Raw genomic sequence first — 11,341 nt, forward strand, 5'->3', positions numbered from 1 at the left:
CACTTCCCTCTTACAATTTTCAATCTTTTTAAAACTCCCACATATCTTAGAAACAGCAGCTTCAAGTTTTGCATCGCAAAAAAGTGTGATCGCCTTTTCAGCCATTGAAAAATAGATTTTAGAAGAGAAAATTCTAGAGAAGTGAATTTTGGTGTGAGTGAATTGTTTGAATTCGATGGTAATTTGTAGAGGTAAAAAGTGAATTTTGAATTTAAAAAAAAAAAAAACGTTGCCGTTTTTGCTACAAACGCCAGCTTCATATGTTAAGACGCCGCGTCTAAGTTTCGATCGCCGGTGCATGGCCTACCAACGCTGGCGCTTTTCTCGCAGACTCCAGAGTTTTTCCCTCGGTCACGCGCTTAGTTATCCAACGCTCAGTACTTTACCACAGTGGAAAAACCAGTTTGGCCATCCACCTGGCTCAACAAAATTTTGCATCTGACCATTCCCATATGAATTGCCCTAATGTCTAAAGCTAATTGCTCAGGTGTTCTAGATTTGTCATCAAAGACTCTTAAGACACCTTTCTTTCCGTATTATTGTACTTTTTGACCAATTTTTGATACAAATATTGGATGTAGAAGGCTTCCAAGCAAATCATCCACAAAAACCAGCATCCTCCGGAATCCGGACAACCGCCAGATGGTGAAAAACAAATTCATGCTGTCTATGCTTCATTAAAAAAAAATTAAAAAAATGTTCACGACACAACTGAAATCAACATAAAAAGACACATCAGTAATGCGGCCAACATCACTTAGTTTTAAGTTTAGAAAGAATCAGCAGCGCTATTTTTTGTTTTGTTCACAGAGAAACAAAATCATAGTATTTTTTAAGAAAATACAATAACAACAAAGTTATATCATAAAATACAAGTTTTGAGTAGTAGACTTCGCATTTTGCCCTGTTGGCTTCACAAAGGCGCTAGATGGATTCATGATGAGAACAATTAGAACACATATTTTGGCAGGTGGAGTGGAAAATTCCCAGCCTCGACCCTAAAGGGACTGCTTAATGGGTTTGTCAACCTGCAAAAGTAATAATCAAAGCATCAGAAGTCTAGAAAACTATTTCATTTACATTTCATAAAAGCATCTCCCAGAAACTCAACAGCGACTTAGAGAAACTGGTCTCCGAGAAGCTCAAACTATAATGAATACTGGTTTTGGCTTTCCTCATGTGGCCAGCCAACATTCATCCTCTAAATCCATAAGCACCGTGTTCTGAAAAATTATTTCTCTCCACCCTTTAGTACGAAAAGTTAGCCTCTCTTTACTTCAAAGAGCAACTATTTGGAGAGCTCTTTATTCCACTGAGTACCTTTTTCTAAAGTAGTAAACAGCATTGCATAAAAATAGAAGATAGCATAAATCTAAATCCAAGTGGCCATCTCTTCTTAAAAAATTAACTCTCTACGCACTAGGTAAATATAGTATATCTATGTGCACAGAGAAAACCCCCCAATTTATGTTGAGCCATTGCAGAGAGATACTAGATATCAGTTTTCCCAATCTAAATTGTTAACCCCTTCTTTCGAGTCCCTTAACGCTCTTGAGGAAAGATGTTCTGCAGAGTAGGGAGCTCTCTAGGAGATGCCGTGTGAGCATTTGCGCAACCAGGGCACACTAATCAAAACCAAACGCACCAGCAAGCTAAATTCCAAATACATCTGAATAGACATGCCAATTATCATTTTATTATTGTCTTCCTGATATACAGAGGTGTAGCCATATAATTTGTCACTAGTTATACCCACGGGAGCTTACAGCCATTATTCGTCTGTGTTTATTTTTCTTTTTCTACTAATGGGACACTAAGTGTAGGTGAAATACCTTCCAGGAACAAAAGTGAAAGAACCTTCAACAGAGCCAGTAGAAGATGGTAGAGGTGTGCAACTTTGATAAACAAACTCCTGACCATCTGGAGACAAGAGTGGGTACTGTAGCAAACAAGAAAACGAACAAGTAACTAATTATCAAAACAAAAGGTGCTTGTATCTTGAGAATATCGAGAGTTGAGTATTAGATAATTAGTAGGTAGGAGTACATTTTACAGCCCTAACTTGACCTACGTCCTTAGAACAATGCAATAAGATGTACTTGATTGTAGAAGAATCCTACTAAGACTTGCTTATCCAACATGATGGATACCTTCCTTCTTCATCTGTTAGATATATAGTCAGTAGGTATAATTTACAACTCTAGTTTGACCTACGTCCCTAGAACAATGCAAACGTAATACCAATTAATAATTTAAGTATACACGGTATATAGAAGAAGCTTCCAAATCATTTTTGTGAACATATTTTCGATTGCAATAAGAAGTACTCCATTGTAAGAGATTGCCATGAAGATTTGCTTACCCAGAGAAAAGAACAAAAAAAGTAAGTATAGAACATGATTGATACCTGTCCTATTACAGCTTCTCCATTTACATCAGAGACAACAGCATCATCAGCTCGAATAATCCAGTGCCGCCAATAAAGTTGACAGGAGTTGAAAGGCATGCCATCTAACCGGCCACCTTCTTGTGAAAGGCTCATCCGGATTGAGTAAGAAAACCAATATTTTTTATTATCCTCTTGAAGATCACTTAGCTCCGGGACAAAGACAGCAGAAGCACGAATCTGCAAATAAATCATCGACATTAGTACAAGCTGACAACAGATAAAAATAAAAGACCACCGAGCCTTTTCTCTGGTCCAACCAAAGGATAACTTTGATAAGGCCCAAGATTTCAGTCCCCAGACACAATCTTCCCCAAGATTGAAGACAAAGCTATGAGGAGAGATCAATGATGCAATGCCCCTACGGATTTTTGATGGTAATACCTCATAACCAGATATACAAATATAGACCCACCGAATTATTAAACTGACTGTAGAAATGAAATCTCAGTTTGTCATAAAAGCAGCAAATACTTCAGAATAAAATAAGTTTTTCCGGTTACCTTAACACCATGAGTAACTGCAGTAGAACACAGTGGGGGTGATTCAGGGAATAGATTGATACTTTTAACTTTCTCCACCTCATGAACTTGAATAATTCCACTATGTAATCGACGGTTATGTTCTTCTAACCACAATAACATAGCATCTTGTGGCTCACCACCATCCCCACCATGCACGGATCTTATCAACTCCCTAGGCACACAAGGAACTGTTTCTCCATCTGCATATAAGTTCCTTGTACCAACATGAAGTTGCCCATTAATACAATTCAGGAAAAACAGCTTCTCAATATAAGTAGACGAAGCTGCCACAACAACATACTTAGACCTGTTTGAAAATCCAAGGTTACTTACAAACTCCTTGGTTGCTGTTATGACATGAGACAAAGGTAACAAGTAGACATTTACATTATGGTCATAAAAGGAGTAACCTCCTATAAGGCCAAGCCCTGAAAACATATCATCTTTAACATCTTGACCATCGCAAAGGCGGTACAGAACCTTTGTAGATAGTGGCAATTTCACCTTCAGACTCTCTTCAACAGCTTTAATATCATCCTCAGTAGCGCCTTTACGAAATGTATTTCCAGCTTCTGGGAAATTTATGGCCATCCAATTTTTAAGTGATCCCCAGCATCTTTTCACTCTCTTCACAAGAGACCACGGGTACATACTGAACTCCTTCCTCCATATCTGGTATGTTTCCTGTAAAAGAAGAATCAGGAAATGATTAATGAAACTACAGATTGATTAGGTTAGTGAATAGGGATGATTAATGTAAAATTATACCTTGAAAGAAGGAACTGGATTTCCAAATGGATCTGTAGGAGAAGTGAGATCAAGATCTTGAGAACATAATTTAGACCAAATGATTTCTTCAGAAGCTGAAACCCTAAATCTCTTGTTGACACAAGCTAGAATGGCTGCATCTTTAGGACCTAACTTTGATACTATTTCATGTATTGCTAATTCTCCTAATCCCTCTAATGAGGCTGATGACATCTCTCACTCACGCTGTTTCTCTCTCAAAATCAAATTCTTTGGTTTTATCCAGAAAGAGTGATGAGAATGGGAGTTTTAAACAGAGAGAGACTCGGACATAAAACAGTTGATTACTTGTCGTTCATAGGCCGTCCCACAAAACACTGTGCTCAATCAACACTCATGAGTCACGAGCCACGACTCATGACCACGTAGTCAATGAGTGTCGATTGGAAGACTTTTGCTTGCTAGGCATAACAGCATCTCCGATGCTAGGGGTGGAGGCCATCATGTGTGGAGGTCTAAATATCACATTTTTTGGAGATCATTCACATATGGACAAAACAAATAAAATTAAGACCTTCCAATTAAATAATCATCTCCAATCCTCAAGGTTTTGTCTTATAATTTTTAAATTAATATAGAGACAAATTGATGATGTGGCCTTAGACCCAAGGTTATAGAAAAGGTCTTATTTAGACTTTCTCTTCTACCCGCATAAGCATGTCACATTTTCCAATGACCTTGACCCTTGCATTGAAGATGAAACTTTGGTGAAAAAAACTTAAATCTTAGGTGGCATGTTTTTATATGACCTTCACCCCTAGCAATGGTAGAGCATCTCCAGTGAGACATTCTGATGTCCCAATTTTAACGGATTAAGCTATTTTTCTTAAAAGTTCATCTGCAATGGGAATCTGAAGGGGGAATGTGAAGACTACGTGGCAAGCGGTTATATCCAAATCCTCTAGCACATCCTCTTGTTTCAGAGGATCACTTTGAGGATGTAAATCATCCTCAAAATTGTTCAATTATTATGCTAGGGGTGTAAATCATCCTCTATCATCAATTATTATTTCTAAAAGAATCTAAATTGTTTATATGTTCTAGAAGAAGCCCTAATCTTACATTCTTCATATATATGATATGAATATTCTCTTTTGCAAGAATTGGGTTAAAAAAAGGTTATTTTTGTTAAAAAAAAATCAGAAGAGAGGAAACTTTCGAAGAAGAAGAGAAATCAATGATCAACAGAACATTACTATACTCATTGTTTAAAGAATCATCAACGTTTGTGTATATTGTCTTCTTTTTAATCAACAATGGAGGCTGGTATAAAGTGCAAAGGTTGTATCTCCACTTACACAATTGGAGATGATTTCGATGAAATTCCTGTAACCAAGGGAAAACTCGTGACATCTCAGCAGAGGATGTTTTCTTTGCACATACGAATATTAAGGACACATATGTCACGTTGGAGATGCTTTAAGGTCTATTCATATCCATGTGGTTAAAAGAACTTGTTTGCCATATCAGGTGACATGGGAAATAATTTGGGCTCTTATGGAAAATCCTCTAAGCGACAGAGTTTTTACCTACAGTTATTCATTAACGCGCTGGCGATAATGTGAATATCGCTGGTATAATAGTTACCATTGCTCGAAAGGATTTTTTGTGGCGAGCTGTGAAAGGGAAGAAAAAAATGGCTTGGATGTCTTAGATCAAAGTGTATGCCTAAGAAGAACGATGGTCTTGGAGTGAAGAGTATTAGAGTCACCAATAAAGCGTTGCTTTCAAAATGGGTTTGGAGGTACACAAAACATAAAAATGCTTTATGGAGACGAATCGTGCATCAAAAACTTAAAATTAAAGAGGTGTTTGTTATGCCCGTGGAGGATAACTCACCTCAATGCAGGAGTCTTTGGAGGAACACTACTAGAATGATTATAGAGCTGCAACAATTTATCAAGTTCAAACTTAGAAATGGTAAAGGTATCAGTTTTTGGAACGACGGGTGGTTAACTAATGGTTGCTTGAAAGACTTATTTCCTGCTGCTTACAAAACGTGTAGAGATAAATATGATTTCATTTCATATGTGATAAGACAAGGAAGATGGTTTGGAGATTTCAAGAAGCAGCTCAATATTAATGAGCAAATGAAGTGGGATTGGCTAAGAATGGATCTGGGCAATGTACCTGTTTTAACAGAGGGTGACGATGAAGTGGAAATTTTGGATAACTTCAGCTCTAAAGCTTGCTATGAAGCATTGGTAGGAGCATTGCCAATCTGCACATTTGAAAAATATCTTTGGATAAAGGACATTCCAAACTAGGTGAGTTTTATTTTGTGGGCTGTATTTCATAATTCGCTTCTGACAAGAGATATGTTAGCTCACAGAGGTGTCAACTTAGAAAGTGTGAGATGTGTTTTGTGTAATGAAGAGAATGAAACGATAAACCACCTGATACTGCACCGTAGCTATATGTTTCATCTTTGAGATTATTTTCTGGAAGCTTTTCATATTTCTTGGCCACTGCCGGCTACAGTATTAGATTTCTTTGAAGCTTGGAGTAGGAACGTCTTAACAGGGAGGTGTAGAGAGCTGTGGTGGATTTCCCTTATGTCATCATTTGGATTGTGTGGAAAACAGTAGAGTTTTTGGTGGAAGGTAAAAACTAGTGGAAGATCTCATATTTACTACAAAATAGAAGATGGTACTTTGGAGTTGTGATAAGGAAATCTTCAAATTTGTTGTCTGTAACCAAATCCTACACAACCGGGAGCTAGTTTTACATATGTAATATGTTGTTTCGTATGTAATTCTCTGGACTTTTTTTAGTATTGTTTTCATTACCTGTATTTGTAATTGGATTATTTCTATTAATATAATTTTTTCTTCTTAAAATAAAAAAGTTATCATCGCTCAATTTTGTTTGTATCGCTCAACGACTACTTTATAACAACTATTTCCCCCTCTCTTTCCTATATATACTCCCATATGCTTCTTCGAACCACTCACACCTACTTCTACATATATTTTACCAAATTCTGTATTTTTATTCGTAATTTTAAATTTCATAAGCATCAATGGCGAGATCCAATGAAGGGAGGAATATTATTATGAATCGGTTTAGATTACAACAATAAATGCATCAAAGGAGGTTGCAAGAACTTGACGATGAGAAAGCTGGAGATAATAAACTAATCGACACTCTGATGCTCTTACATTCGGGCCAAATACCCAGAGTTTCAGGACCAAAAAAAGTATTTTTAAGAAGATATACAAATCGAGGGAGCGAATTTTACCAGCAGAAGCTGATTCACGATTATTTTCTTCCCAATTGTGTACTCTGATCAAAATTTTCAATATCGATTCTGCATGCCTCGACATCTGGTGAAAAAGATTATTGAAGAGCTTTGTCAAGTAGAACCTCAATTTAGTTATCAGTTTGATGCACTGAATATTAGAGGTCATAGTCTCGAACAAAAAGTTACTTCAGATTTAAGGATTCTAGGTTACCTTTGCCTTGACTTTCAGATTGTGAATCCATATTACAAGAAATTAAGAAGTGTAGAGAAGTTGTGATTGTTTTAGATTTGAAGAAGACTGAGAGTTTTAGATATCCTATAGAGATTAAGAAATTTTGGTGTGAGTTGAAATGAGTCTGGAAATGGGTATTTATAGAGGGTGGAAATTGTAGCCGTTGGATGAGAAACTTACGAGCATACGGATATTGTTTGAATTCTTGGAGTGTGACAAAAGAAATTCACGGATGGGTCGAGTAAATAAATGGATAGAGCCATACGGCTCCAATTATAGGGAAATAAAAAGCAACGGGTTTTTTTTCTTAATTTGAATGATTACCCGATCTAATTATACGTTAAAAATATATTAGTGCCTAACGCGGTAAAAGGTTCTCCTATACGTGGATTATCTATTTTTTTATGAATCCTAACTATTCACTATATCTTCATTATATTATGGAGGGGAGAAGAATGTGTAGAAGAAGAGGTATATTGATAAAGATAATTTTTTTCCAAAATCAAAAGAGCGATCGGGTTGCAAAAATAAAGGATTTCTAACCATTATCAATTGGATTAGAAAATGTAGATCCATTGATTAGCCTATCTGTTTCCGAGGTGTCTAGTTTTTTATTATCATATACCTTGTTTTGACTGTATCGCAGTGTGTATCATTTGTGAACTCAAGAAATCCTTTGCCTTTGTTTCAAATCGAATTTTAAATGAAGGAATTATAAGCATATTCAAAAATAGATAGATCTCGGCAACAAGACTTCCTATATCCACTTCTCTTTCAGGAGTATATTTATGCACTTTCTCATGATCATGGTTTAAATGGATCAATTCTTTATGAATCCGTGAAAAATGTAGGTTATGATAATAAATCCAGTTCACTGCTTGTGAAACGTTTAATTGCTCAAATGTATCAACAGAAACATTTTAATTTGATGATTTCGACAAATGTTGGTAAACAAAAAAAAATTGTTTCGCACAACCCAAATGTTTATTATCAAATGATATCCGAGAGGCTTTCAGTCATAGTAGAAATTCCTTTTTTCACTACGATTAGTAAGTTTTCTAGAAGGAAAGGATATAAAAAAATCTCATAATTTACGATCAATTCATTCAATATTTCCTTTTTAGAGGATAAATTATCACATTTAACTCATGTGTCAGATATACTAATATCGTACCCCGTCCATCTGAAAATTTTGATTCAAATCCTACGCTCTTGGATACAAGATATTCCCTCTTTACATTTATTGCGATTCTTTGTCCATGAGTATCGTAATTGCTATAGTCTTATTACTCAAAATAAAGCAATTTCTTTTTTTTCAAATGAGAATCAACGCTTTTTTTTTCTTCCTATATAATTCTCATGTATATGAATGCGAATCCATATTAGTTTTTCTCCGTAAACAATCTTTTCGTTTATGATCAGCATCTTTTAGAATCCTTCTTGAGAAGATAAATTTCTATGGAAAAATGGAGCATCCTGTAGTAGTGTTTAGTAATGATTTTCAGACCTTCCTATGGTTGTTCAAGGATCCTTTTATGCATTATGTCAGATATCAAGGAAAATCAATTCTGGCTCCAAAGGAAAGTACTCTTTTGATGAATAAATGAAAAAGGAATCTTGTAAATTTATAACATTGTAATTTTTCCTGGCAGTCTCAACCAGATAGAATTAAGATAAATAAATTATCCAATCATTCTCTCGAGCTTTTGAGCTATCTTGCAAGTGTACGACTTAACCCTTCGGTGGTAAGGAGTCAAATGATAGAAAGTACATTTATAATGGATATTTGTATTAAGAAGTTTGATACCAAAGTCCCAATTATTTCTTTGGTTGGGTCGTTGGCTAAAACGAAATTTTGTAACGTTTCAGGGCATCCCATTAGTAAGCCGACTTGGGCCAATTTATCAGATTCTGATATTCTCGATAGATTTGGGCGTATATGCAGAAATCTTTCTCGTTATTACAACGGATATTCAAAAAAAAAATAGTTTGTACCAAATAAGTATATACTTCGACTTTCGTACGCTAGAACTTTGGCTCGTAAACACAAAAGTATTGTACGTGCTTTTTTGAAAAGATTAGGTTTGGAATTGTCGAAACAATTCTTTACGGAGGAAGAACAAGTTCTCCCTTTGATCTCCCGAAGCACTTCTTCTTCCCGGAAGTTCTATAGAGAAAAGATTTGGTATTTAGATATTTTTCGTGTCGATGACCTAGCCAATCATTCATAATTAGTTAGGAGATAGTTTAAATTGAACTGATCCCAAACCAAAAGGACGAAAAAATGTTTTCATTCATTTCAATTCTGAAATGCATATGCAGTTGTAATTGAATCAACTTAATTAGTATTAACTTTCTTAGAATCATGTCTAGGGAACTGAGTCTTAGATGTATACATAAGGAAAGCCGTATGCAATTAAAAGTGCAAGCACGGTTTGGGGAGGGATTTTTCTCCTATTTCAACAAGGGAATTTTCTGCTCTATCCGACTAGTTCCGGGTTTGAGTCCCGGAAAACCCAAAATATTAGATGGAAAATACAAATGAAATTGATCTTTTTTTTTTTCTTTTTTTTTTTTTTAACTTTAGTTTCTTCATTCACCAAGCATTATAATGAGTTTATCTGTATGGATATGAATCTTATATTGGTTGAATAGCACATCCTTATATAAGGAACGAAAATAGTGAAATTTTGGTTGTTTCTAATATGTAAATAAATAGCAAATATAGTCCAAGTAATAAATGCCCAAGTTTCTTTGGGGTCCCAATTCCAATATGACCCCCACGCCTCATTAGCCCACACTGCTCCTGAAAGAATACCAACCGTTAAAAATATAAATCCTAGGCTAATAACACTATAACTCCAACGATACAATTTCTGAATCAATTGATACATGTGATAATTTCTAAATAAAAGTAAAGAATTGTTTAGTATAGTATTGCTTCTTTCATTTACATATTGAATCTCATCAAAATCAAATGAAAACGGCCCAATTAATGAATGATTGCTTTTACCAAAGACCCCTAGGCTTTTTCGAAATGTAACTACTAGAAGAGAAACTAATAATATGATCCACATAAAAGAGCTGCATAGCTCAATATCATCATACTTACGTGCATCATTAACCACTAAGATTGGAGGGCAGGTACTAATATTGTGGATTGATGCATTTCAGTCAAAAGACCTGAAGTAGAAAATCCTTGGTAAAAATAGTACTTGGTGCAGTTATTGCGTTTAAATCATTTTTATGCTTCCATATTTTATGAACCATATGAATAATGGAAAATCCCCATGAAAGAAATATTAATGATCATATAAATCACTTAAGGGGTTCCGAATAAATCCAACGAGTAACTAATAATCCTGCTATACAAAAAAAGTAGCTATCATGCCCTTTTTTGACGAATCATGTAGTCCTATGGTTTCGTGGACTAATAAAGTCATTAAATAAATCGTAATTACAATTGGAACAATTGAAAAAGAGATGTGAGTTAATATATGTTCTAAAATCGAAAATATCATAAAAAAATCCTAAAATAAAAAGGGAGTCCTTTAACACTGGAATGGAAATGCGTAATCCATTTTATTTTCATTATAGGATTTATTGTATCTCTTTTAGAAGATGCCTCCACTCAGACTCGAACCGAGATGCTCTAGCACTGCTTCCTAAGAGCAGCGTGTCTACCGATTTCACCGTAGTGGCTTGCTCGAAAGCATAATAGCCCATCCACACACAAACGTCGAGATTGTAACGAGTCAATTCAATGTAATATTTTTTAGGAAATATGCAAATCAAATTAAAGGCCCCCTCTAATTTCTATTTGAACGTTGAATAATCTCTTATAGGATGATTTTCGTCTTAACGATTGACTTTTCGAGAGGTTTTCGTTCTCCCAAAACGGATTACTCGGAACTAGAGAGTTTTGCTCTCAATTCAAGTATAGAAATAAAAAAAAAACCATTTCTTTTATTGATTCTTTTTTGATGATTTCATGGGTCCGAACAAAACGAAAAAAATCTATTGTGTCCATAGTCATTAAAAAAAACTCAAAAGAAAAGTGAAACTTTCTATCAAGTACTATGTTTTTT

The 11,341-nt window shown here is 35.3% G+C and overlaps 1 protein-coding gene across 2 annotated transcripts; it reads right to left on the reverse strand.

Moving 5' to 3' along the window:
- Positions 1-646: 646 nt before the first annotated feature.
- On the reverse strand, positions 647-4,035 carry LOC113348743 (F-box protein SKIP16-like). 2 transcript variants are annotated; one of them, XM_026592597.1, is made up of 5 exons: positions 3,739-4,030; positions 2,950-3,654; positions 2,408-2,626; positions 1,833-1,939; positions 647-1,028 (listed from the first exon to the last, which is right to left on the reverse strand). In XM_026592597.1, exons 1-5 carry the CDS (start codon positions 3,949-3,951, stop codon positions 950-952), a joined length of 1,323 nt encoding a protein of 440 aa, XP_026448382.1. In that variant the 5' UTR covers positions 3,952-4,030; the 3' UTR covers positions 647-949. The 2 variants fall into 2 exon arrangements, with proteins under 2 accessions (XP_026448382.1, XP_026448383.1); XM_026592598.1 differs by lacking the exon at positions 1,833-1,939 and having other exon boundaries at positions 718-1,028; positions 3,739-4,035.
- Positions 4,036-11,341: the final 7,306 nt, after the last annotated feature.

This window comes from Papaver somniferum, chromosome 2 (genome assembly GCF_003573695.1).
Source record: "Papaver somniferum cultivar HN1 chromosome 2, ASM357369v1, whole genome shotgun sequence".
Lineage (NCBI taxonomy): Eukaryota > Viridiplantae > Streptophyta > Magnoliopsida > Ranunculales > Papaveraceae > Papaver > Papaver somniferum.